This window comes from Aethalodelphis obliquidens, unplaced genomic scaffold (genome assembly GCF_003676395.1).
Source record: "Aethalodelphis obliquidens isolate GAN/ISIS:26980383/991018 unplaced genomic scaffold, ASM367639v1 scaffold94, whole genome shotgun sequence".
NCBI lineage: Eukaryota > Metazoa > Chordata > Mammalia > Artiodactyla > Delphinidae > Aethalodelphis > Aethalodelphis obliquidens.
The window spans coordinates 1324555-1350118 of NW_020838038.1; the positions used below are offsets into that span (position 1 = coordinate 1324555).

Sequence of the window (25564 nt, forward strand, 5' to 3'; positions counted from 1 at the left end):
AGCCCTGGTCCAGGAAGATCCCACATGCCGTGGAGCAACGAAGCCCATGCGCCACAACTACTGAGCCTGCGCTCTAGAGCCTGTGAGCCACAACTACTGAACCTGTGTACCACAACTACTGAAGCCTGCGTGCCTAAAGCCCGTGCTCCGCAACAAGAGAAGCCACCACAACGAGAAGCCCGTGCACCGCAATGAAGACTAGCCCCCGCTCACCGCAGTAGAGAAAGCCCGCGCGCAGCAATGAAGACCCAATGCAGCCAAAAATAAATAAGTTTAAAAATAGCCGGTGGCACTGAGCATAAATAAGGATGTTAAATTAATCTGTATAGCGCACAACCATCATATCTAACGTTATCCTTCTAATTTTATTTCATCATTATCTTTAGCTAACACTACTTCTTTTTTGTCTTTCCAGACACTCCTTTCACCTTGAAATTCCTGCCATACATATTACATTATCACTTATTTGGTATGTACATCCTCCTAGATAGCGACAGCTTATGCATAAAAGGTGCTCAAGTGCCAAATGAGTGGAAAACACGAGGGGCCAAAATGGCTGCTTAAAACAAGCCATGGGAAGTATCTATAGAGAAAAACACCACTATTATTATTTTATCATTAGAAGCAGGACAGTATTACATTTCCCTTCTCTCCTGTACAGTTAAGTTTGATTTATTCTTCACATTTGCTAATGAAAGACTTACTCTGGCTCTACAAAATCTTTTTGTTTATGAATAAGCCCAGTTAGAGCTGGGCTTGTTTCCAACCCTAGTCTACAAATACTCTTGATATAGTAGGCCCCAATTTTCCCCACTTGAGGTTCCGCACTGGACCATTTGATATGAAGCAAATTCTTAGGGCCAATAACTTTATTTAAATTGTAAATGATTTCTCAGCCTTCAACTCCTTAAGCAGAGAATTCTCTATCACATGGCCAATACAACTTCCTACTCTGCCCTCTTTGACACCCATTCTGGATGCCTTTGCTTGGTACACTCTCTTGGATAAACAACAGCAACAACAGCTAGCACTTATACAGCAAATACTACAGCCAGGCACTACTGTAAGCACCTTCCTATACTCACTAATTTAATCCTCACAATAATGTCAAGAGACAGTTATCATTATTATCTCTATTTTACATGTGAGCAAACGGTGGCGTGGTAAAGTTAAGTACCTAGCTGAAGGTCACAGACAGTAGATTGCCCAGCAAAGATCTGAACCCCGGCCAACTAATTTCCGAGTCCACGCTCTTAACCACAACGATGTACTGCTTCATGAGTCACCTTTGTCTACTGTACAAACACCCTTGTCCTGACCGAGCCGTCTTACAGAAGTCTATTTGATAACGGGGAGAGATGCTCCCAAAGTATTATATATAAAAAGAAATTACAAAATAGTATGCACCATGTATTATGTATATATACACAGACACACAAAGTATTGGGAGGAAATACATCTAGAAACAGATGAATTTGGGAATTCCCTGGAGGCTCAGTGGTTAGGACTCTGTGCTCTCACTACCTGGGTTCAATCCATGGTCGGGGAACCAAGATCCTACAAGCCACGCGGCCCCCAAAAAAAAAAAAACAGTTCAAAAACTTTCACTTATGCTCCTTCAAATATTGTTGAAGCTAAAGAACCACCTTTCTTTGGCTTATTTTGTTTAAAAGAGCTTAAATGTTTTTAGTGATGGTTGTTCTTTTACTAAGACTGGTCTAAAGGAAAAAACAAAAAAGCCAACAACCACATTCACTCTCAAATTATTTCAACTACCATCTGCTTAAACCAGCTTGAATGCCTTTGACCAGTGCCAGACACGTGCTGAGCACAGACACTCCCTGTGGAGAGCTGGGCGGCCACAGGAGGGGCAGGGGGGAAAGGCTGTGTACACAGATGCATTTCCCCATCCCCGCCAGAGGTCCTGAGCTCGCCTCTAGTTCCCAAAGAGTCTCGAGAAACTTATCAAGTAGGTAAAGGTAAACCTTCAGAACCTACAAGCCCCATTACCCCATTTAACCTTCTCCGCACCACTGAGAGGTGGGTCTTAGGAAAATGAGACTCAGTGACGTGAAGTAACTTGCCCAAGATCATATTCAAGTCAGTAAAATGGGCCAGTAAAACTCAAAACCAGGTCTGTCAAATTCAAGAGCCTATGTTCTCTCCATTACACCACTCCTTTCCCTTCACACATCAGCCTTGGAAAATGAAAGTTCAAAGTCAAACAAAGAAATCGGAGACATTAAATGTCTAAAAATACATACCATGCTAGATATACCAGAACGAATTTAGGAAAACATTGGGAAAGAGCTGGAGAGTTTTTAGCAGTAATTAACTCTGGGGTTTAGGGAGGCGAGACAACACTAATTTGGGAGTAGAGACATCTTTAAATAATTTTAAGTGATTATATTTAAGACTTTGAAGGTTTTTTTTTAAAAAAAACTTTTTGTGTCTTAGGATTAAACTAAATTATCTCTAAAAATCCTTTCAACCCTATGTTTCTAATAATTTCCTCTAAGAGTCATCAACGACGAAGCAGGAATGTGAAGACACAGAGCGCACGCCTGCCTGGCCTCAGACACCAGGCGCTTCCCACTCTCAGCATGGCCACGACCAGCCTTATTTGGTTTTGAAAATACGAACCTCTTTTGTAAATGTTTCCAGTATTTTGAGGGGCTTTTACATTTCCAAATACAAATTTTACAAACAATCCTACCCATAAAACTTACATTTTCATATGCTTTTTTATTTGTTATTTTTTTAAATAAGTGGTTGGAGTTGGTAGGTTCATGTGCTTTTTAAATTAGAAAAGTGGCAGAAGATCTAAATAGATATTTCTCCAAAGACCCAAAAGGCACATGAAAAGATACTCAACATTGCTAATTATTAGAGGAACGCAAATCAAAACTACAGTGAGGTTATTACCTCACACCAGTCAGAATGGCCATCATCAAAAAGTGTACAAAACAATAAATGCTGGAGAGGGTGTGGAGAAAAGGGAACCCTCTTGCACTGTTAGCGGGAATGTAAGTTGGTACAGCCACTGTGGAGAACAGTATGGAGGTTGCTTAAAAAACTAAAAATAGAACTACCATATGACCCAGCAATCCCCCTACTGACATATACCCTGAGAAAACCATAATTTGAAAAGATACACGCACCCCAATGTTCACTGCAGCACTATTTACAATAGCCAAGACATAGAAGCAACCTAAATGTCCACTGACAGATGAATGGATAAAGATGTGATACACACACACACACACACACACACACACACACAATGATATACTACTCAGCCATAAAAAAAAGAAGGAAATAATGCCATTTGCAGCAACACAGATGGACCTAGAGATTATCATATTAAGTGAAGTCAGAGAAACACAAATATATGGTATCACTTATATGTAGAATCTAAAAAGACGATACAAATGAACTTATTTACAAAACAGAAACAGACTACTAACAGACATAGAAAACAAACTTATGGTTACCAAAGGGGAAAGAGGAGGGAGAGGGATAAATTAGGAATTTGGGAGTAACATATACACCCCACTATATATAAAATAGAAATAAGGACCTACTGTATAGCACAGGGAACTACACTCAGTATTTTGTAATAACCTACATAGGGAAAGAATCTGAAAAAGAAAATATATTTGTATAACAATCACTTTTTTTTTTTTTTTTTTTGGCTGCGTTGGGTCTTTGTTGCTGCGTGCGGGCTTTCTCTAGTTGTGGCAAGCAGGGGCTACTCTTCACTGCGGTGCGCAGGCTTCTCATTGCAGTGGCTTCTCTTTTGTTGTGGAGCACGGGCTCTAGGTGCGCGGGCTTCAGTAGTTGTGGCACCTGGGCTCAGCAGTTGCGGGACACAGGCTCTAGAGCGCAGGCTCAGTAGTTGTGGCACACAGGATTAGTTGCACCGCGGCATGTGGGATCTTCCCGGACCAGAGATCGAACCTGTGTCCCCTGCACTGGCAGGTAGATTCTCAACCACTGTGCCACCAGGGAAGTCCCTAAAAAATTTTAAAATGGCGTCATTTCAAACTGGTAAAGGAAATAAACGATTTGAGATATCTCCCAAGTCATATGGGGGGAAAAAGTGATAACCCATCACACTCCTCCAGATATATCAAGATTGAAACGTGAAAAATGAAAACCACAAAGAACTAGAAGTTCAAAGTGAAACTTTGGGGCTTCCCTGGTGGCACAGTGGTTGAGAGTCCGCCTGCCGATGCAGGGGACACGGGTTCGTGCCCCAGTCCGGGAAGATCCCACATGCCGCGGAGCGGCTAGGCCCGTGAGCCATGGCCGCTGAGCCTGCGCGTCCGGAGCCTGTGCTCCGCAACGGGAGAGGCCACAACAGTGAGAGGCCCGCGTACTGCAAAAAAAAACAAACAAAAAATCAGTATTATATTTTTTCACTATTCCACCACACCCCAGCCTCAGAGTCTGAAGAGTTGCAGGAGTTTCTTTCGAGTCATTTCAGGTCATCTTCTCCCTTCACCCTGCTCAACAGACCTCTGGGTCTGTCCCCACAAATCTTTACACTACACCTTCTCCTATAGTAGGAACACGATCTACTAAGCATGAATTTTTGTAGCCGTTCTGATATATCTCCTTCTTAAAACAATTATGAAAACTAAAATATCTCATTTAAACTTGGCCTCAATCTATAACTACGGCTAGGACATCTACCAAATCATTTTACCAGTTGAAAAAAAAATAGGTTCAATCATGGACAGTTAACTCTTCCCAAGTAGAATCAGACAGTCAACAGCTAAGCCTATACATAGAACACACAAAAGAGGGTTAACATACTGTATATAAGGCTAAGTTCTGACTGAAGGGAGAAAGGAAAAAAACCTAACATTTACTAATTGCTATGTGGTAGACATTTAAAATACTTTATTTAGTTGAGCCTTACAATTCTAAGACAGTGAGAATATTACTTCATTATACAGATAAACTAGGGAACAAAGTAGGAAGTGAGTGAGGAAAAAAAAGCCATGATTTGAGACCTACATGTACTGAGCCTGGTATGAAAGTAGTGTTTCTATGTCCTAAAGAATCACATCTGAAGTTAAGAAACGTGAAAACTACCCAAATGTCCATTGATGGATGAACTGATAAATAAAATATGGTAAAGGCATACCTGGTTTTATTGTGCTTCACAAATATTGCGTTTTTTACAAATTGAAGGTTTGTGGCAACTCTGCATGGTCGATGACGATTAGGACTTTTTAGCAATAACGTATTATTTAATTAAGGTATGTACATTGCTTTTTTAGATATAACACTACTGCACACTTAATAGACTACACTATAGTGTAAACAACTTTATATGCACTAAAAAACCAAAAAATTCGTCTGACTCACTTTATTATGTTATTTGCTTTACTGTGGTGGTCTGGAACTGAACCTGCAATATCTCCAAGGTGCAACTGTATATACGTACATTAGGATATTATTCAACCTTAAAAAGGAAGAAAATTCTTTTTTTTTTTTTTTTTTTTGCGGTACACGGGCCTCTCACTGTTGTGGCCTCTCCCACTGCGGAGCACAGGCTCTGGATGCGCAGGCCCATCGGCCATGGCTCACGGGCCCAGCCGCTCCGCGACACGTGGGATCTTCCCGGACCGGGGCACGAACCCGGGTCCCCTGCATCGGCAGGCGGACTCCCAACCACTGCGCCACCAGGGAAGCCCAGGAAGAAAATTCTGACACATGCTACAACATGGATGAACCCTGAAGAAGACATTATGTTAAGTGAAAAAAGTCAGACACAAAAGAACATAGTATGATTCCCCTTATATGAAATACCTGGAGTAGCCAAATTCATAGAGAAAGAAAACAGAATGGTGGTTGCTTGCCACGGGCAGGGCAGGGGGAATGGAGTACAGAGGTTCAGTTTGGGAAGATTAAAAGGTTCTGGAGATGCATGGTGGTGTAGCTTGCACAACACTGTTAACCTCTTAATGCCAATGAACTGTACGCCTAAAAATGGTTAAAATGGTAAATTTTATGTTATATATATTTTACCCCCACCCCCCCCCAAAAATCATGATGAATCACAATTTCAAATATTCAAGTCTTTAGCAAATAAAATCTAACTTTATACTGGTCATCAGGAGTTAGTGTAAAAATATTCCAGTTGCTAGAATTACTGAATTGCTCCATTAGCAAGATAAAGCAGTTGAGTCAGTAATAAATGGTATGCCACATTCCTCAGAACAAGTCTTAGGAAAAGGCCCATGAAAAATAAGCCTATTCTCTTCTGACAGAATACAGAATAATCTTGGGAAAGATGAAACAAGAAAGAGCAGTCCCCACTTCTGATAAAACCAGAGGGCAGGGCTTCCCTGGTGGCGCAGTGGTTAAGAATCCGCCTGCCAATGCAGGGGACACGGGTTCGAGCCCTGGTCCGGGAAGACCCCACAGGCCCCGGAGCAACTAAGCCCGTGCACCACAACTACTGAGCCTGCACTCCAGAGTCCGCAAGCCACAACTCCTGAGCCCACGTACTACAACTACTGAGCCCGCGTGTCACAAATACTGAAGCCCACACGCCTAGAGCCTGTGCTCTGCATGCAAGAAGAGAAGCCACTGCAATGAGAAGCCCGCGCGCTGCAACCAAGCGTGACCCCGGCTCACGACAACTAGAGGAAGCCCGCGCACAGCAACGAAGACCCAACGCAGCCAAATAAATAAATAGATAGATAAACAAAATTGATTACAAAAAAAACCAACCAAACACAGGAGAGCAGCTAACAGCAGCCAGGTGGTGACCAGGACATGTTAAAGCTTCAGAACCCTGGAAGGCTCAGGAATTCTGAGCTACCTCTGAAGACAGAGGAAGAAATTGGTTATCAGGTGGGCAAATAGCAGTGTCTGCCACAGTTTAAAACAAAATGAAGGAAGAGCAGTATAAGCGTATTCTGAGATACAGAGGCAAACAGATGAAACTGCTAAGGATGTAAAATGGTGGTTTCTGGGAAGTGGGAATTGGGATGGGGACAAGCAGTTCGGGGTTTTGCTCTTCTGAAAGCCTTGCGTCATTTGACCTTTAAAATTAGGTATATACATCACTTAGATTTTTTTTTTTTTAAGCTGCTTTCGAAATGGGTATGGGGGAAAAGGCATGCAAGCACTGTAGATGGGAATATAAAGTTGTACAAACTTTCCGAATGGCAGCTGGGTAATATGTTTCTAAAATATGGGAAACATTATTAGATATAACCCACATTAACAAAAGCTCCCTGGGGTAATCAATAATTTTTAGGTATGCAAAAAGACCCTGAAACCAAAAAGTTTGAGAACTGCTGCCCGGCTGCAGTAGAGGAGGAACAGAGAAAGACGAGAGGCCAGCTCAGTGAAAGCATGGCCTGAGAGGGCTCCCAAACCAAGCAGCTCCATCTCTAGGGAACACACCCTGGGACCGGGTGGGAGGACAGAGAGAAGAGTGTCCTTTCCTTCCTGTTCAACCACACCTAACAAATCAGCCTCTTTCCCTTTTGGTTAAGTCACTACAGTACCAATCACTATAATCCACATGGGTGGTGAGGGAGAATTGGTATAAGCCATTTTCCCTTGGCCTTTCTTTGTTGCTCTGGTTCATTCAAAAGCCTCTCCAACAGTAGTTGATATACTTCCTTGCTGAATCCTCAGAACTGTCTTAAAGGCAGGTATGATGAACAACAGCCTCAGTGATCAGGTAATCTTTTTTTTTTTTTTTTTTGCGGTACGTGGGCCTCTCACTGCTGTGGCCTCTCCCATTGTGGAGCACAGGCTCCAGACGCGCAGGCTCAGCAGCCACAGCTCACAGGCCCAGCCGATCCGCGGCACCCGGGATCCTCCAGGACCAGGGCACGAACCCGCATCCCCTGCATCGGCAGGCGGACTCCCAACCACCGCGCCACCAGGGACGCCCCAGGTAATCTTAAGTAATGTGTCCAGTCACGGACCTGGGACCTAGAAAGCAGAGACTGAATTCTCTTCTTTCTCTATAATATTCCAAAGAGTATGTTCTTCCAAAGTATGTTAAAAATAAACAAGTGTGGTGATGGCCACACAATCTGAATATACTAAACACCATCGAATTCTACCCTTTAAGTGGATGAATTGTATGGCATATGAATTATACCTCAATAAAACTGTTAAACAAAAAATGAATGAACACGAGCAATGACAGAGTTCTGAGGAGGGACACAAATTGGAGGCAAGGTAAGTTTAGGAATCATCCCAACTTTTTGTTTTGTTTTTCGCTGCACAGCTTGTGGGATCTTAGTTCCCCAACCAGGGATTGAACACAGGGCCCTGGCAGCAAGAGTGCCGAGTCCTAACCACTGGACCACAAGGGAAGTCCCAAGGAGTTGTCCCAGCTTCTAACTTTAGGCAGCAAAAGGCTCCAGAGTGATGTGTCACAGCATGTAGAGGACAAGGGAGCACACAGAGGCATTAATTAGGTAAATGAGAAGAAAAGAGGGGCAAACCAGTGCTGAAGTTAGGGCAAAGGCAACTGATTTCTCCCACTGGTGAAGAAGACAAGAAGGAGCCAAAAGAAGCAAGAAGAACTACAGTCCTGCAGCCTGTGGAACAAAAACCACATTCACAGAAAGACAAGATGAAAAGGCAGAGGGCTACGCACCAGATGAAGGAACAACATAAAACCCCAGAAAAACAACTACATGAAGTGGAGATAGGCAACCTTCTAGAAAAAGAATTCAGAATAATGATAGGGAAGATGACCCAGGACCTTGGGAAAAAATGGAGGCAAAGATCGAGAAGATGCAAGAAATGTTTAACAAAGACCTAGAGGAATTAAAGAACAAACAAACAGAGATGAACAATACAATAACTGAAATGAAAACTACACTAGAAGGAATCAATAGCAGAATAACTGAGGCAGAACAGATAAGTGACCTGGAAGACAGAATGGTGGAATTCACTGCTGCAGAACAGAATAAAGAAAAAAGAATGAAAAGAAATGAAGACAGCCTAAGAGACCTCTGGGACAACATTAAATGCAACAACATGCACATCATAGAGGTTCCAGAAGGAGGAGAGAGAGAAAGGACCCAAGAGAAAATATTTGAAGAGATTATCTCAAAAACTTCCCTAACATGGGAAAGGAAATAGCCACCCAAGTCCAGGAAGCGCAGAGTCCCATACAGGATAAACCCAAGGAGAAACACGCCGAGATACATAGTAATCAAATTGGCAAAAATTAAAGACAAAGAAAAATTATTGAAAGCAGCAAGGGAAAATCGACAAATAACACAAAAGGAAACTCTCATTAGGTTAACAGCTGATTTCTCAGCAGAAACTCTACAAGCCAGAAGGGAGTGGCATAATATACTTAAAGTGATGAAAGGGAAGAACCTACAGCCCAGATTACTCTACCCGGCAAGGATCTCATTCAGATTCGATGGAGAAATAAAAAGCTTTAAAGACAAGCAAAAGCTAAGAGAATTCAGCACCACCAAACCAGCCCCACAACAAATGCTAAAGGAACTTCTCTAAGTGTGAAACACAAGAGAAGAAAAGGACCTACAAAAACAAACCCAAAACAATTAAGAAAATGGTCATAGGAACATACATATCGATAATTACCTTAAACGTGAATGGATAAAATGCTCCAACCAAAACACACAGGCTTGCTGAATGGATACAAAGACAAGACCCATATATATGCTGTCTACAAGAGACCCACTTCAGACCTAGGGACACATACAGGCTAAAAGTGAGGGAATGGAAAAAGATATTCCATGCAAGTGGAAATCAAAAGAAAGCTGGAGTAGCAATACTTATATCAGATAAAATAGACTTGAAAATAAAGAATGTTACAAGAGACAAGGAAGGACACTACATAACGATCAAGGGATCAATCCAAGAAAAAGATATAACAATTATAAATATATATGCACCCAACATAGGAGCACCTCAATACATAAGGCAACTGCTAACAGCTATAGAAGAGAAAATCGACAGTAACACAGTAATAGTGGGAGACTTTAATACCTCACTTACACCAATGGACAGATCATCCAGACAGAAAATTAATATGGAAACAGAAGCTTTAAATGAAACAACAGCCCACATGGATTTAATTGATATTTATAAGACATTCCATCCAAAAACAGCAGATTACACTTTCTTCTCGAGTGCGCACAGAACATTCTCCAGGATAGATCACACCTTGGGTCACAAATCAAGCCTCAGTAAATTTAAGAAAACTGAAATCATATCAAGCATCTTTTCTGACCACCACGCTATGAGATTAGAAATGAATTTACAGGGAAAAAAAAACGTAAAAAACACAAACACATGGAGACTAAATAATACATTAATAATTAACCAAGAAATCACTGAAGAAATCAAACAGGAAATCAAAAAATACCTAGAGACAAATGACAATGAAAACACAACAATCCAAAACCTGTGGGATGCAGCAAAAGCAGTTCTAAGAGGGAAGTTTATAGCTATACAAGGCTACCTCAAGAAACAAGAAACATCTCAAATAAACAATCGAACCTTACACCTAAAAGAACTAGAGAAACAACAAACAAAACCTAAAGTTAGCAGAAGGAAAGAAATCATAAAGATCAGAGCAGAAATAAATGAAATAGAAACAAAGAAAACAATAGCAAAGATCAATAAAACTAAAAGCTGGTTCTTTGAGAAGATAAACAAAATTGATAAACCATTAGCCAGACGCATCAAGAAGAAGAGGGAGAGGACTCAAATCAATAAAATTAGAAATGAAAAAGGAGAAGCAACAACAGACACCACAGAAATACAAAGCATCCTAAGAAACTACTACAAGCAACTCTATGCCAATAAAATGGACAACCTGGAAGAAATGGACCAATTTTTAGAAAGGTATAACCTTCGAAGACCGAACCAGGAAGAAATAGAAAATATGAACAAACCAATCACAAGTAATGAAATTGAAACTGTGATTAAAAATCTTCCAACAAACAAAAGTCCAGGACCAGATGGATTCACAGGTGAATTCTATCAAAATTTAGAAAAGAGCTAACACCCATCTTTCTCAAACTCTTCTAAAAAATTGCAGAGGAAGGAACACTCCCAAACTCATTCTATAAGGCCACCATCATCCTGATATCAAAACCAGACAAACATACCACAAAAAAAGAAAATTACAGACCAATATCACTGATGAATAAAGATGCAAAAATCCTCAACAAAATACTAGCAAACAGAATCCAACAACACACTAAAAGGATCATATACCATGATCAAGTGGGATTTATCCCAGGGATGCAAGGATTCTTCAATATACGCAAATCAATCAATGTTATACACCATATTAACAAGTTGAAGAATAAAAACCATATGATCATCTCAATAAATGCACAAAAAGCTTTTGACAAAATTCAACACCCATTTATGATAAAAACTCTCCAGAGGGCTTCCCCGGTGGCGCAGTGGTTGAGAGTCTGCCTGCCAATGCAGGGGACACGGGTTCGTGCCCCGGTCCGGGAGGACCCCACATGCCGCTGAGCAGCTGGGCCCGTGAGCCTGCGCGTCCGGAGCCTGTGCTCCGCGATGGGAGGGGCCGCGGCAGTGAGAGACCCACGTACCGCAAAAAAAAAAAAAAACCTCTCCAGAAAATGGGCATAGAGGGAACCTGCCTCAACATAATAAAGGCCATATACGACAAACCCACAGCAAACATCATTCTCAATGGTGAAAAACTGAAAGCATTTCCTCTAAGACCAGGAACAAGACAAGGATGTCCACTCTCTCCACTACTATTCAACATAGTTTTGGAAGTCCTAGCCATGGCAATCAGAGAAGAAGAAGAAATAAAAGGAATACAAATTGGAAAAGAAGAAGTAAAACTGTCACTGTTTGCAGATGACATGTTACTATACATAGAGAACCCTGAAGTTGCCACCAGAAAACTACTAGAGCTAATCAATGAATCTGGTAAAGTTGCAGGATATAAAATTAATGCACAGAAATCTCTTGCATTCCTATACACTAATGATGAAAAATCTGAAAGAGAAATTAAGGAAACATTCTCATTTACCACTGCAACAAAAAGAATAAAATACCTAGGAATAAACCTACCTAGGGAGACAAAAGACCTGTATGCAGAAAACTATAACACACTAATGAAAGTAATTATAGATGATACCAACAGATGGAGAGACATACCATGTTCTTGGACTGGAAGAATCAATACTGTGAAAATGACTATACTACCCAAAGCAATCTACAGAATCAATGCAATCTCTATCAAATTACCAATGGAATTTTTTACGGAACTAGAACAAAAAATCTTAAAATTTGTATGGAGACACAAGAGACCCCAAATAGCCAAAGCAGTCTTGAGGGGAAAAAAACAGAGCTGGAGGAATCAGACTCCCTGACTTCAGACTATACTACAAAGCTACAGTAAGCAAGACAACATGGTACTGGCACAAAGAGAGAAACATAGATCAATGGAACAAGATAGAAAGCCCAGAGATAAACCCATGCACCTATGGTCAACTAATCTATGACAAAGGAGGCAAGGATATACAATGGAGAAAAGATAGTCTCTTCAATAAGTGGTGCTGGGAAAACTGGACAGCTACATGTAAAAGAATGAAATTAGAACACTCCCTAACACCATACACAAAAATAAACTCAAAATGGATTAGAGACCTAAATGTAAGACCGGACACTATAAAACTCTTAGAAGAAACATAGGAAAAACACTCTTTGACATAAATCACAGCAAGATCATTTTTGATCCACCTCCTAGAGTAATGGAAATAAAAACAAAAATAAGCAAATGGGACCTAATGAAACTTCAAAGCTTTTGCACAGCAAAGGAAACCATAAACAAGACGAAAAGACAACTCTCAGAATGGGAGAAAATATTCAGAAACGATGCGACAAATGATTAATCTCCAAAATATATAAACAGCTCATGCAGCTCAATATTAAAAAAACAAACAACCCAATCCAAAAATGGGCAGAAGACCTAAATAGACATTTCTCCAAAGACGACATACAGATGGCCAAGAAGCACATGAAAAGTTGCTCAACATCATTAATTATAAGAGAAATGCAAATCAAAACTACAATGAGGTATCACCTCACACCAGTTAGAATGGGCATCATCAGAAAATCTACAAACAACAAATGCTGGAGAGGGTGTGGAGAAAAGGGAACCCTCTTGCACTGCTGGTGGGAATGTAAACTGATACAGCCACTATGGAGAACAGTACGGAGGTCCCTTAAAAAACAAAAAATAGAATTACCATATGATCCAGCAATCCCACTACTGGGCATATACCCAGAGAACGCCATAATTCAAAAAGACACATGCACCCCAATGTTCACTGCAGCACTATTTACGATAGCCAGGTCATGGAAGCAACCCAAACGCCCATCGACAGACGAATGGATAAAGATGTGGTACGTATATACAATGGAATATAAGCCATAAAAAGGAATGAAATTGGGTCATTTGTTGAGACGTGAATGGATCTAGAGACTGTCATACAGAGTGACGTAAGTCAGAAAAAGAAAACAAATATTGCATATTAAAGCATCTATGTGGAACCTAGAAAAATGGTACAGATGAACCAGTTTGCAGGGCGGAAATTGAGACACAGATGTAGAGAACAAACCTATGGACACCAAGGGGGGAAAGCAGCGTAGGGGGGGGGGGGGGCGTGGGGGTGGGATGAATTGGGCCATTGGGATTGACATGTATACACTGATGTGTATAAAATGGATGACTAATAAGAACCTGCAGTATAAAAAAATAAAATTAAATTAAAAAAATTTTTTTAAAAAGGAGCCAACAGGTCTGGAAAAGGCCCTGTCAGAATGCAGCTTCTCTGGCTGCACGCTCTCTCCAGCAGGGGTTTGTGCTACTATCTCTAGTGGTTGGTGCTAACATCTATCTTAGACTGTGCACATCGTTTGCCGTTTAATCCAAGGATAATGGCACTCGATTTCACATTTAACTTCTATGGCCATTTCTTTTATTAAAAGGAAGGGTGCTGGACTCCATAATTTGCAAAATCACTTCTAGCTCTAAAACTGTAGTTCAGTGATGAGCAGCAATCTGAGAGATACCTGTATTAGCCTGAACACCTATCTAGGTGGCAAAAGGATCAGAAAATAAGATGTTAATTCCCAAAGCTACTGAAATGTGCTTGGGCCTGATCTACTTTGCAGAAGGGCAGGGGCCAGGCCACACATTTAGCATCTTCAAGCCACAGACTCCTGAGATGTAAAATGGTCCTCTACTTTTTACAGGTTACGTAAACGCAACACCCCTGTTCCAAATTTATGAAGTCATCCTTCGCCAGCTCCACATGGACCAATCATGATGCACCTTTGAAACATCAAACCTTCTCTTTTTCTTGTCCTACTTAACCCAACCACTTCAGCTGTTTGTTAACACTGTGCTATGCAGACTCTGAGAGGTTAAAAAAAGGGTCTCTCTCTAAACCCTCTACCTTTTAATTCATCCAAACTACACTTGGAGGTGCCTTTGCAGGGAGTCAAAAGCACACTTCCTAAATCAAATATCTTAAGGTCAACCTGGGGCCTAAGGCAATGAAACAAAAGCTATAAGGCTCAAAATTCCCTGGGCTCCTGGATTACAATAGCTTTCCTATACCCCCAATGACCTAACCCCACCCTTTGTAACTTGATTTCATTCAGCAAAAACCATTACTCATTTTACCTATCACCAAGTTTTACTCACATTCAACGAAGAGCACATTTTTATTTACCATCCTCAAGAAATGTGTTTAGAGAGCACAAGAGACATGGAATATGGCTAATGGCTTTGGAGCCCAGAGACCCGGGCCTTTGAATATACCACTTACTACCTCGTGTGTTGCCACAGGGAGGTCAACCTCTCAGTTTCCTGATCTGTAAACTAGAGATGCACAGTACCCACCTCCTAGAGTAGTAAGATAAGCTGTAATGAATATATATTGCTACCATGCAGAACTGTTTATAATATGTGAATAAGGATGCATTTGCAAATTATGCATTCTCACTTTTAAATATGATCCACATGTCAATCTAAAACATCCTTGGGACTTCCCTGGTGGTCCAGTGGGTAATACTCCACACTCCCAATGCTGGGGGCCTGGGTTCGATCCCTGGTTGGGGAACTAGATCCCGCATGCATGCCGCAATTTAGAGTCCACATGCCACAAGTAAGACCTAGCGCAGCATAAATAAATAAGTTTAAAAAATGAAACATCCTTAACGAAACGTGCTTCTAAGCTACTGGCACATCTTCCTCAACAAACCATTCTACTTTGACCTGAATAGGGAAAGAAGAAAAATGAACAAGTGGTAGTTTAGCAATATTACTCGTGGCAGACTACAGAGTAGGAAGTGGGGGTAATGGGGGTCGTCCTGGGGACATTTTGGAAATGTAACACAGAATGCAAACCAGCACCCTGAGCAATAAATGTTAATAAAATTATGTTGCCAGCACAACAGGACAACAATGGTCATTTTATATATCTTTTCCTTCAAGTAATAAAATTTAAGTAGTTGTAAGTCCCAAGAGCATTTCAACTAGGAAATAAATTGAATCATAAAAACATACTCAAGGTTCAAACCCTTAAAGGGTCACCTAACCTATTTTATCCTCTTCTAGAAATGCCCCACTTGGGAAAATTTTAAACATAGCTAATTCTCAATGTTGATGAATACTATATTAAACTTGTATACCACTTTACACACTTTAAATACTGTCACATCCATTACATTAACTAAAAGTTACTGATAATCGTGTTAGAACCAAACAAAAAGTAATTGGGAAGAAGGGGGGTGGGGGGGGAAGAGGCAAAGGGATTTCTTTGGGATATTAGGTTAAAAAAGTGGAAACTGTAATCGTGTTAGAACCAAACAAAAAGTAATTGGGAAGAAGGGGGTGGGGGGAAGAGGCAAAGGGATTTCTTTGGGATATTAGGTTAGAAAAGCGCAAACTGTCCATGCAGTAGGGTACATCAGTTGCGTTATCAATTACACGATTATATACCAGCTCTAGGCCAACTTCACCGACTCTGAGCTGTGTTATTTAATTTGAGCAAGATTTGCTGTTGTTGTTTTGACTGAGCTTCAGATGCCTTATCTACATATCTAGGGATACCACCTATTCTGCAGAGGTAAGGAAGATACCAGAATGCAAGCACATTTTAAGTGCTGAGCACAATGCAGGAAACAGTGAGAACTCGAATTCCTTTCCTTTGAAGTACAACTCTCTGCAAAGTGTAAAACCTGAACAGCATATCTACTGAAAGGAAAACTATTATAGTGACTCCTTCTGTGAAGAATCCCACACAAAGGGAAATCACATGTGACCTGTTTTATGGAATCTGGATTTGGTATATACACTCCTAAATAAAACTTCTCTAGTCAAGACCGATATAAATGACACAAAATAACATATACAACACCTTCCAGTAATGTAATAAATAACTGTGGCATATTACGATCTATAAATGTGGTATTGCTAGAGGGATGTGCTGTATCTGGTCTGCTCTCATGACTGCTTTGCCCGTTTGGTTCTCCATGAAAATAAAACTTACCAAAGTTTGCTGATAGAATTAGATGACAATGTCGTAAAGAGAAGATCACTTTGATTCTTATTACTTAATCTCTGTGCTAGAAGAGTGGAAATTCATCATCAAGTCCGCAAATGGGGAGAAAAACAAGACAACGAAATGGTTTCTTCCTACCCCATACTCTCGCCCCACCCTGACCTGATTTCTCCTCATTAAGTCTATCACTGAGAGATTCTGGGAAGAGTGAAGGACACAAAGGTTGGAAGATAGATTTACAGAATAACACCCTAAAAGCAAGAGAAACGGATCTTTCATATATGCTAGCCTCCCCACCAAGTAAAATTCTACATGCCCGGCACTGGGCTGAATGTGTCACATCAACTTTTTTTTTTTTTAATTTTATTTTTACTTATGTATTTTCGGCTGTGTTGGGTCTTCATTGCGGTGTACAGGCTTCTCATTGCGGTGGCTTCTCTTGCGGAGCACGGGCTCTAGGCACGTGGGCTCAGTAGTTGTGGCGCACAGGCTTAGTTGCTCCGGGGCATGTGGGATCTTCCCGTGTCCCCTGCGTTGGCAGGCGGGTTCTTAACCACTGCGCCACCAGGGAAGCCCTCAACTCTCATACTTCACAACAGTCCTATGCGGTAGGGATTAGCATCATCGCCACTTTACAGATGATGCAATTGAGGCTTAGAAAGATTGCGAAACCTGCCCAAGGTTGCACAGCTAATAGGTGGCAAGAGCCACGGACGGGTCTTGACTCCAAATCCATACTATTTGCCCACTACCACGCTACTTATTACTGTAGTGTAGATGAAAGGGTACTTTCCACACTCAGCTTCACCCCTTGGGCAAATCACTTGACCTTGCTGAGCAATTTGTCATCTATAAATGAGGACAATGACAGTTGCCCAGCCTTCTCCACAGCACCTGAGTGATGCTGAAAGACTTAATGTATGTGGAAAAATATGCTATAAAAACTATAAGGCAACATGTAAATGTAACATTTCATTAATTTGAGCATAGATTCCATATATCTTTATCCTTCCTATCTGACCTGAAAATAAGTTTTTAAGAGTAGTTAAATAATTTTTAACACTCCCAAGCAAAAATCTAGGGGGAAAAAAATCAACCTTAGACATTCTGGAAAAGGCAAATCTATAGAGACAGTAAAAAGATCAGTGGTGGCCAGTGGTTTGGGGGAAGAGAGGAAGGGATGGAGGTTCTTAGGGCAGTGAAACTGTTCTGTATGATATCGTAATGGTGGACACATGTCATTATACATTTGTTAAAACTCTTAGAATATAAATAAACAGCACCAAGAAGGAACCCTAATGTAAACTATGGACTTCAGTTAATAAGAATGTATTAATATTGGCTCACCAATTGTAACAAATGTACCACAATACTGCAAGATATAAATAATAGGGGAAAGGGGTGTGGTGTGAGGGGATAAATGGGAACTCTGCAATTTATGTTAAATTTTTTGGTAAACCTAAAACTGCTCAAAAAATAGTCTATTCGTTTTTTGAAAACTCAACCTTATAAAACAAATTCTAGTAAAAATACAAACAAACAAACAAAAAAAACCCCCACAAATTCTACACAAGGATTTAGGAAGTACTATGAAGGAGCTTGGTGTTCTAAAAAATGCCTGGAATACTTGACAAAGTAATATCCCATCTTTTTAGACCAGTGCTGTCCAACAGAACTTTATGCAATGTGCAATGATGGAAATATTCTAGATCTGCTCTAACACAGTAGCCGCTAGTCACATTGGCTACTGAACACTTGCAATGTGGCTAGTATACTGAGGAAGGGAATTTTTAATTTTACTTAATTTTAATTAACACTTAAATAGCCACAGGTGCCTAGCGGCTATCACATCAGACAGCAGTTTTAGACAATTCAAGAGACTCTTAGAAATGTACTGTAATGTTAAAAGAAAAAAGTCACCTTAAGAGACCATCCAAATAGCAGTAGTTATGAAACAATGCCACAATTACCTGAGGTCAAGAGTGACTAGATGGTTAAGACAAACAGGAAGCAACAAAGCCCATCTCCAATTGTTTCTCACTTTTAAGTCCCATAATGTAACCCAAAAGTGACAAAACGGTCACTGTTCCTTTAATTCCTTCAATATTTTCAAAACAACTCAATTAGTTAAACACCATTTCTGCTTCCTGAAAAATAGGGCTGAGGTCAAGTTAGAATTACGAATATATTTTCAAGCTAGTGGCTCAGAGGAAATAAAAAACGAGGGGTCCGAAGAAAATAACTTAAAAAGTGACTTCTGCAAACACAAGATATTCACCCAATTTTTTAAAACGAAAATTCAGAAACTAATATTTAGCCATGTATTTCAATTCCACGTCATAGTCAATTGTAAATCAAAAGGAAAAAAGATGCCCAGAAAAGCCTGAGCAAAGAAGAATGGTGCCTGAGTAAGTAAACAAAACTGAGACAGTACAGACACACCTGACTATTCTTATCCAGCTGTTAAGCAGAGAACTGCGTCAAAGGGTCATTACCTCTTCGTCGTTTAAAATGCTAGTTGATTAAACGTCAGTTCCTAGTGCTGACTTTTTATCCCTAGGCTAGGGGCATAAATAGGAACTCATATCCTCAACTGCACTGGCTTTTTATTGGAGTCCTCCCCTGGGGGGGCCTATGAAATCAAACCCTGAGATTGAGGCTCCCCACCCTCAGGGAATAAGTGAGGTGTCCAAAGTGACAGTGTTGAATCCCTAGAGTTCCGTTCGGTCCAGCTTCTTTTTCAGTCCTTCAAGTACTGGATCTTTCTTTTAGAGTACAAAGAGAGGGAGAGAAAGACAGGTAATTGAGAAGCAGTAACACGCTCATGAAGACAGACGTGAAAACACCTGACCTTAGAAACAGGCCTCGAAAAGCTAATTCTTGACACTCTGCGCAGAGGTAAAGCGAACCTTTGTTCTTTTTTTTTCAAGTTCACGAGTCGCATTAGAAAAATATTATTTCGTAATTTCCAACAGGAGTGATCTTTAAGAGTATTCAAACGCATAATTAAGTGACATTAAACAGCCCCGAGTGATCAAGCACGACGTCCAACAACTTGAATGTTTCAATCTGTTCAAACGCAAGGAACGAGACGGGTTTCCACCTTTCCAGTCCTTTTCCCCGCACTTCTCTCTTCCTGGGCCCTGAAAGCCCTGTATCCCGTTTGTTGTGCAATTTTTTTCGAACTCCACCCACTGACTCCAGAACAAGTGGAATTCTCCCATTCTGAAGGTCGGGATTTTCCTCCAGAAAGGGAGGGAGACACTGAAAACTCCTTGACTTGAGTCAAATAAGGCAAGGGGAACAATCCAGCCCGACTCCCAGATTAAGAGAGACCAAAGGCCAAGCTGGGGGAGGCGCTCAAGTTTCCGCTCACCAAGGCGGGGGGGGGGGGGGGATAAAGAAAGAAAAGGGGCAGAAATAAAGAGCGAGAAGGGGAAGGAGGGAGGGCTGGATTGGGAAGACCGGTTATCCGCGATGCTGCTCCCAACTGTGCGGGACCCAGGTCCTCCAGCATCTTCTCCCCACGTGCAGCCAAGCCCGTGGCGCCCACAGAGCAGCCGCTGGGCCTGGGTCCCGGGGGCCGAGAGGCCCGGCTCGCCAGCCCGCGCAGTGGCGGGGAGCGCAGGGGGGCGGGGGAAGGGGGCGCAGCGCAGCCCCGGCTCCCGCGCGGTTATCTTACTGCGCAACAGCCTCGCCCGCGCCGCCCGGGCGCACCCAGCAGCGCGCCCCGCGCACCTGCCCGGCGCGAGGAGGGCGAGCCAGCGACCCCTGGCAGCCCAAACGGCGGCGCCCAGCGCTAGGAGCACTGGAAGCACGCGGAGGGCGGGGGCTGGGAGAGGGAACACCTGGCGCCCGGGGCCCCGCGGCGCCGGCCGCACGTGGCTGTCACACCTGGCGCGCCCCCGCCAAGCACCCCTTCCCCCCCCCCCCCGGCTGCGCCCCCTGCCCTCACTCCCGCCCCCGCCTCAATCCCCAACCATCGCCCCCTCCCACCCCATCCACCCCGGTTCCACTCCCCTCACCTGCTCCCACCGTCGTCACCCTGGGAGCGAAGAGGGCCGATGGTCGTCCCGTGGCTAAAGGTAACCCGGGAGAGTGAAGAGGTGCACCCCGAAACAGCTAGCCCCAGCATTCCCCGGGCCCAGCAACAACGCAGGCACCCCCCAGACTGACCTTCTGCCGCGGGCTGCGTCGCCGTCCGCCCCGTCCGGCCTCAACTGCCTCCTCGGCGCCGCCGCCTCTTCCCCGCGAAGCCTCTTCTACCCGCGTCGCCATGAGGTGACGGCAGCAGCCAAACAAGCAGCCCGACAAGGGGCACGGAACCTCGCAGGGCCTCGCGCCCCACCCCTGAATCCCCCAGCCAATTGCCGCATGCAAGGCTCCCCACGTGACCGGAGGAGGTTGGCCCCTGAGGGGACGGAGCGGGTTGGGGGTGGGGAGCATCGAAGCCGGGGCTGGGCTACTGCAGGGCCGAAGGGCGAACAGAGGCCGCGCGAGCCTGCGCGAACGAGGAAAGGGACTCTGGAGCGGACTACAATCCCAGCAGGCTGCGCGGCCACGGCTCGCAGACCCGGATCAGGATTGGAGCGTAATGCGGCGTTCTGAAATGGGGGAAGAGTAGCCACTGTGCTGCGCGTGCAGCCTCCTGGGATTTGTAGTTTTCTAGGGGCGATGTACCGGTACCGGAAGGTACTGCTTATCATCCTGCGGGAAAAGTTCAGAAATAGTTCAGTGTTTGGGAGGGAGCGTGGTCGGGGACACATTGTTCTGCTTTTGTTTTGGTTGCTCTTCTTCGGAACAGAGCCCGAATGATTGGGGGATGAGGAGAAATACTTCGTGACTTTCAAGGCGGGAGAGTTGTAATGGCTTTCAGAATTTGAGGTTTCTGGCTCGACACCTGTCCCGAGTCCTGCCCCTCCACCAGAGCTCTCAGCACCGTTCAGCGGTCCCGAGCTCCTGCGGGGTGGGGGCTGCGTCATATTCACCTTGGCTGAACCGCCCGGGCTTCTAGCACAGTTCTCCTCCCTTAGTTGGCGCTTAGTACACATTGAACGTACTGGCTTCCTCCGCCAGTTGTTTCGTTACTGAAATTTTTTAACAAACTCGGTTTGCTGAATCGATTTTTTTTTCTTGACGAGATTAGGGCGGGGATGGATTTTTTTCTCAGGCATACTCCCTATTTACATCTGATGGAACCAGATCTCCAATGACCGAGCTTCTGATAGTCACAGAGCGTCATGAAATCCTGACATGTTGCCTTAAATAACTCATTATGAAAATTTGTGTAAATCCTATGTCATTTTTTATGAGAGAATACTAAGTAGTGGTGTCAGGCGCCAAAAATTTAATAACTTACGTGAGAGTAAATTTCAATATTGGGGAAATTCCTTCTATTAATTTTAATTATTTCTGTAAATTTGGGGAAAGTACCATTATTTTATTTCACAGGCAGAACACCTCAGTCCAGCTATGAGATTTCAAAACTAGAGCAGCAGATAATGAACCCATACCTAGACACTATATAAAGCTGATGGCCTCGGCCACTATTCCTCACCTTCTTAAAGGCAAAAGTCCCAGTGAGATGCAGAAAAAATCTATCGGTAATGCTGCCTCTAACCCGCCTGGGGAATTGAGTATTAAAATGCACCATAGTTAAATTATGGTACAAGAGAACACCATGCAGCTACTAAAAATGATAAACATTTTTTAAATTGACCTAGAAAATATACATAGCACAGTGAGCTTAAAAAAAATCCATTTTCATAGAATTGCCTGTAGGTTTATAAAGAGATGTTTAGAAGGACATTAACCAAAGTGTTAATAATGTTTTTCCCTGGGAGATGAAACTTGGGAGTATTTTTACTTCATGATTTTCTGTATTGTTTGAGTATAAGTATGCATGGAATTAAAAAAAATAGTTATCTTTATTAAGAAAACAAAAGGACTATGCAAGTGACCTCAAGTCTTAAGAGAAATGAAAAATAGTTAATTGTATTTGTTTTATTTATATACATTCTTATTTCAAAGGGATTTGGAAGGCTGTAAACATACACGATATGCCACGACATACATATGTGTGTGTGTAGATATATAGATATATGTCATATCATTCGTTTATATACAAATAGAGAGGCAGAGAGAGAGAGAGAGAGAGAGAGAGAGAGAGAAATGGCAAGAAAGTGAAAGTGAAAGAAGGATCAGGAAAAATAAGAAGAAGTCATGGGTGAGTTGATTCCATAAAACACAAGCCTTGAGGTTCTTGTCCACAAGCTGGACATGAGCCAAATTTTTATTTTGAGCTTCTTGACAGCTGGGAAAAGAGGAAAACACAATTTACAGAGTGATTCACAACATAACAAAATAAAAACAAACCGGGTGCTCAAGAGAAACGTAGCTATTACTGCTCCCGCGAGAAATATGAATTTCAGAGGTCTGCTTCTTACAACGTCTTTAATAGAGGGGATGGTGTTTTTTAAAATCTGTCCACAAGTTCTTTGATGCTCCTCCCTTCAAAAGGTGGAGTCTGATTCCCCTATTCTTGCAAGTGGGCCAGGCTTAGTGATCCGTTTCTAAGGAAAACAGCTTAGCAGAAGGGAGAGAGAAAGAATAGCTTCTGGCTGGCTCTCTGGGTCTCAGATCACTCTCTTCTTCCTCAGGTCAAACTAACCTGATTTTTGATAGACCCATTCTTTGTTTAAATGCCTTCAAAGAGGTTACTGTCCAGCCTTAACCCAAGGCTCTATAAAGCACTGTACTTATCTCAGCTGGGATCCATTATTGGGGTTATGTTTTAAGTCTTCAAGAGCTAACATTTCTTTTTTTTTTTTCCCCAATATTTATGTATTTGGCTGCGTCAGGTCTCAGTTGCAGCATGCGGGATCCTCGTTGCGGCATTCATGCAGGATCTAGTTCCCTGACCAAGGATCGAACCCGGGCCCCCTGCATTGAGAGCTCGGAGTCTTAACCACTGGACCACCAGGGAAGTCCCAAGAGCTATCATTTCTTTATTTCCAACTCTTTAATAGGCATCCCATGATCTATCTGCATTAATTATTCTCACGTTTTGCTCAAGGACTTATGGTCTCTGTTAAGAACTCTGCCTGCCAGAAGGGTGAAGGTCACAAGAAAAACAGCTCGTCGCCAGTAGGGGGTATTCTCCCCACTTCCTCCCTAAAGGCTATGCATGTACCTGAATACGGGCCCACTTATTCAGATGCTTAGTAAACAGCCAGGAGCCTGAGGCAGAAAGTTCTTAAGAGCAGTAAGCTCAGTGATGCCCCCAGCTCTCTGTCCTGTTAAGAGGCCAACTTGCCTCTATTACAGAGGCAGGATTCTGTTGGCCTTATGGCCACAGGGAACTGGAACCCTCAGAGTTCATAGCTGGACACAGGGCTATTTAGAGGTTTGGCCTGTAGTATTACCCCTTAGGGAGCAGGCTTCAGATTGCTAGGTTCTCATACCCTGTCAATGCAACGGTGAAGAGACTCAAATTTTAAGCAATGTACATCTTGAATATTACTAATTTCACCGCTGTGAGCCCATTGCTGACACCCATCATACTGGCTAACAAGCTACTACTTTCACCAATGAAAACCCATTTCTAACTTTCATTTTGCTACTTAGCAAAGCCTCTGCTATTGATTGAGCTATGGCTAACAGAAGCATTTGTAGTAGCTAGAATCTGGAATACAGACTCCCTGATTAATATAGCCGACTACCCCTCCCCTGGTGTGTGACGTCCTGACTGGGGTCATTGCTAGCCCTTAATTTTACACAACACACACACACACACACACACACACACACACACACACACACACATACACACAGAGGCTACTACTACGACTACTACACGGTCTTTGCTGGCAGTAAATTAACAGACCCCGTCATACCGTATAATATGATCAAAGGTACTGACAAATCTCAAGAAGCAGTGTGTCTCATCAGAAGAGTGGAAACCTAGAAAAGGGAGAGTCAGGGAGGCCAGGCTGACTGGCCCATCCAAGCAATGTTTGGGAGAGAGAGAATCCTGGTCAAAAAAGAGAACTTCACAAATAATGGCCCCAGGCTTCCCTAGTGGCACAGGGGTTAAGAATCCGCCTGCCAACACAGGGGACACGGGTTCGAGCCCTGGTCCAGGAAGATCCCACATGCCGTGGAGCAACTAAGCCCGTGCGCCACAACTACTGAGCCCACTTGACACAACTACTGAAGCCCACGCGCCTAGAGCCTGTGCTCCGCAACGAGAGAAGCCATCGCAATGAGAAGGCCGCGCACTGCAACGAAGAGTAGCCCCAGCTCCCTGCAACTAGAGAAAGTCAATGCGCAGCAACGAAGACCCAACGCAGCCAAAAATAAATAAATTAAATAAGTAATATTTTTTTAAAAAGCCAATTGAAATGTAAAATAATTTTTTTAAAAAAAGAAATAACGACCCCATTTCCAAGGCTATCCTTAGTGTGGGGACGGAGGCTCCAGCATGCTAATCTAATGCCTTTGAACAGGAGACTTGTTTTGATTTCTTACTCACCAAAAAACCTTCCCATTAGAATCTGTCTCCCTATGTGGGTCTGACTCTGGAGAGGGAATGTTGATGTGTGTAGTCGACTAAAAAAAAAAAAAGCACAACCTAATTGTGGGATCTCAGTTCCCCGACCAGGGATGGAATGCCGGGCCCTGTCAGTGAAAGCCCAGAATCCTAACCACTAGGCCACCAGGGAACTCCTGAGAATTATGTTTTATTCAGCGAACTTACTGAGGACTTGAGCCTGGGATACAGCCTCTCAGTTAGCTCTGAGAGACTGCTCCAAAGAGTAAGGAACGAGGGACTTCCCTGGTGGTCCTGTGGTTAGGACTCCATGATTCCACTGCAGGGGGCACCGGTTTCATCCCTGGTCAGGGAACTAAGATCCCACAAGCCGAGCACTGTGGCCAAAAAAATATTTTTTAATTTAAAT

General features: G+C 42.8%; 1 protein-coding gene across 1 annotated transcript in view; it reads right to left on the reverse strand.

The window, feature by feature from the left end:
- The window catches only part of TXLNG (taxilin gamma), a 52403-nt gene extending 31484 nt beyond the window's left edge, over positions 1-20919 (reverse strand). Inside the window, exon 1 of the mRNA XM_027095768.1 lies at positions 20781-20919. Coding sequence (XP_026951569.1) covers positions 20781-20882 — 102 coding nt within the window. The 5' untranslated portion in view covers positions 20883-20919. The remainder of the gene's footprint in view (positions 1-20780) is intronic.
- Positions 20920-25564: the final 4645 nt, after the last annotated feature.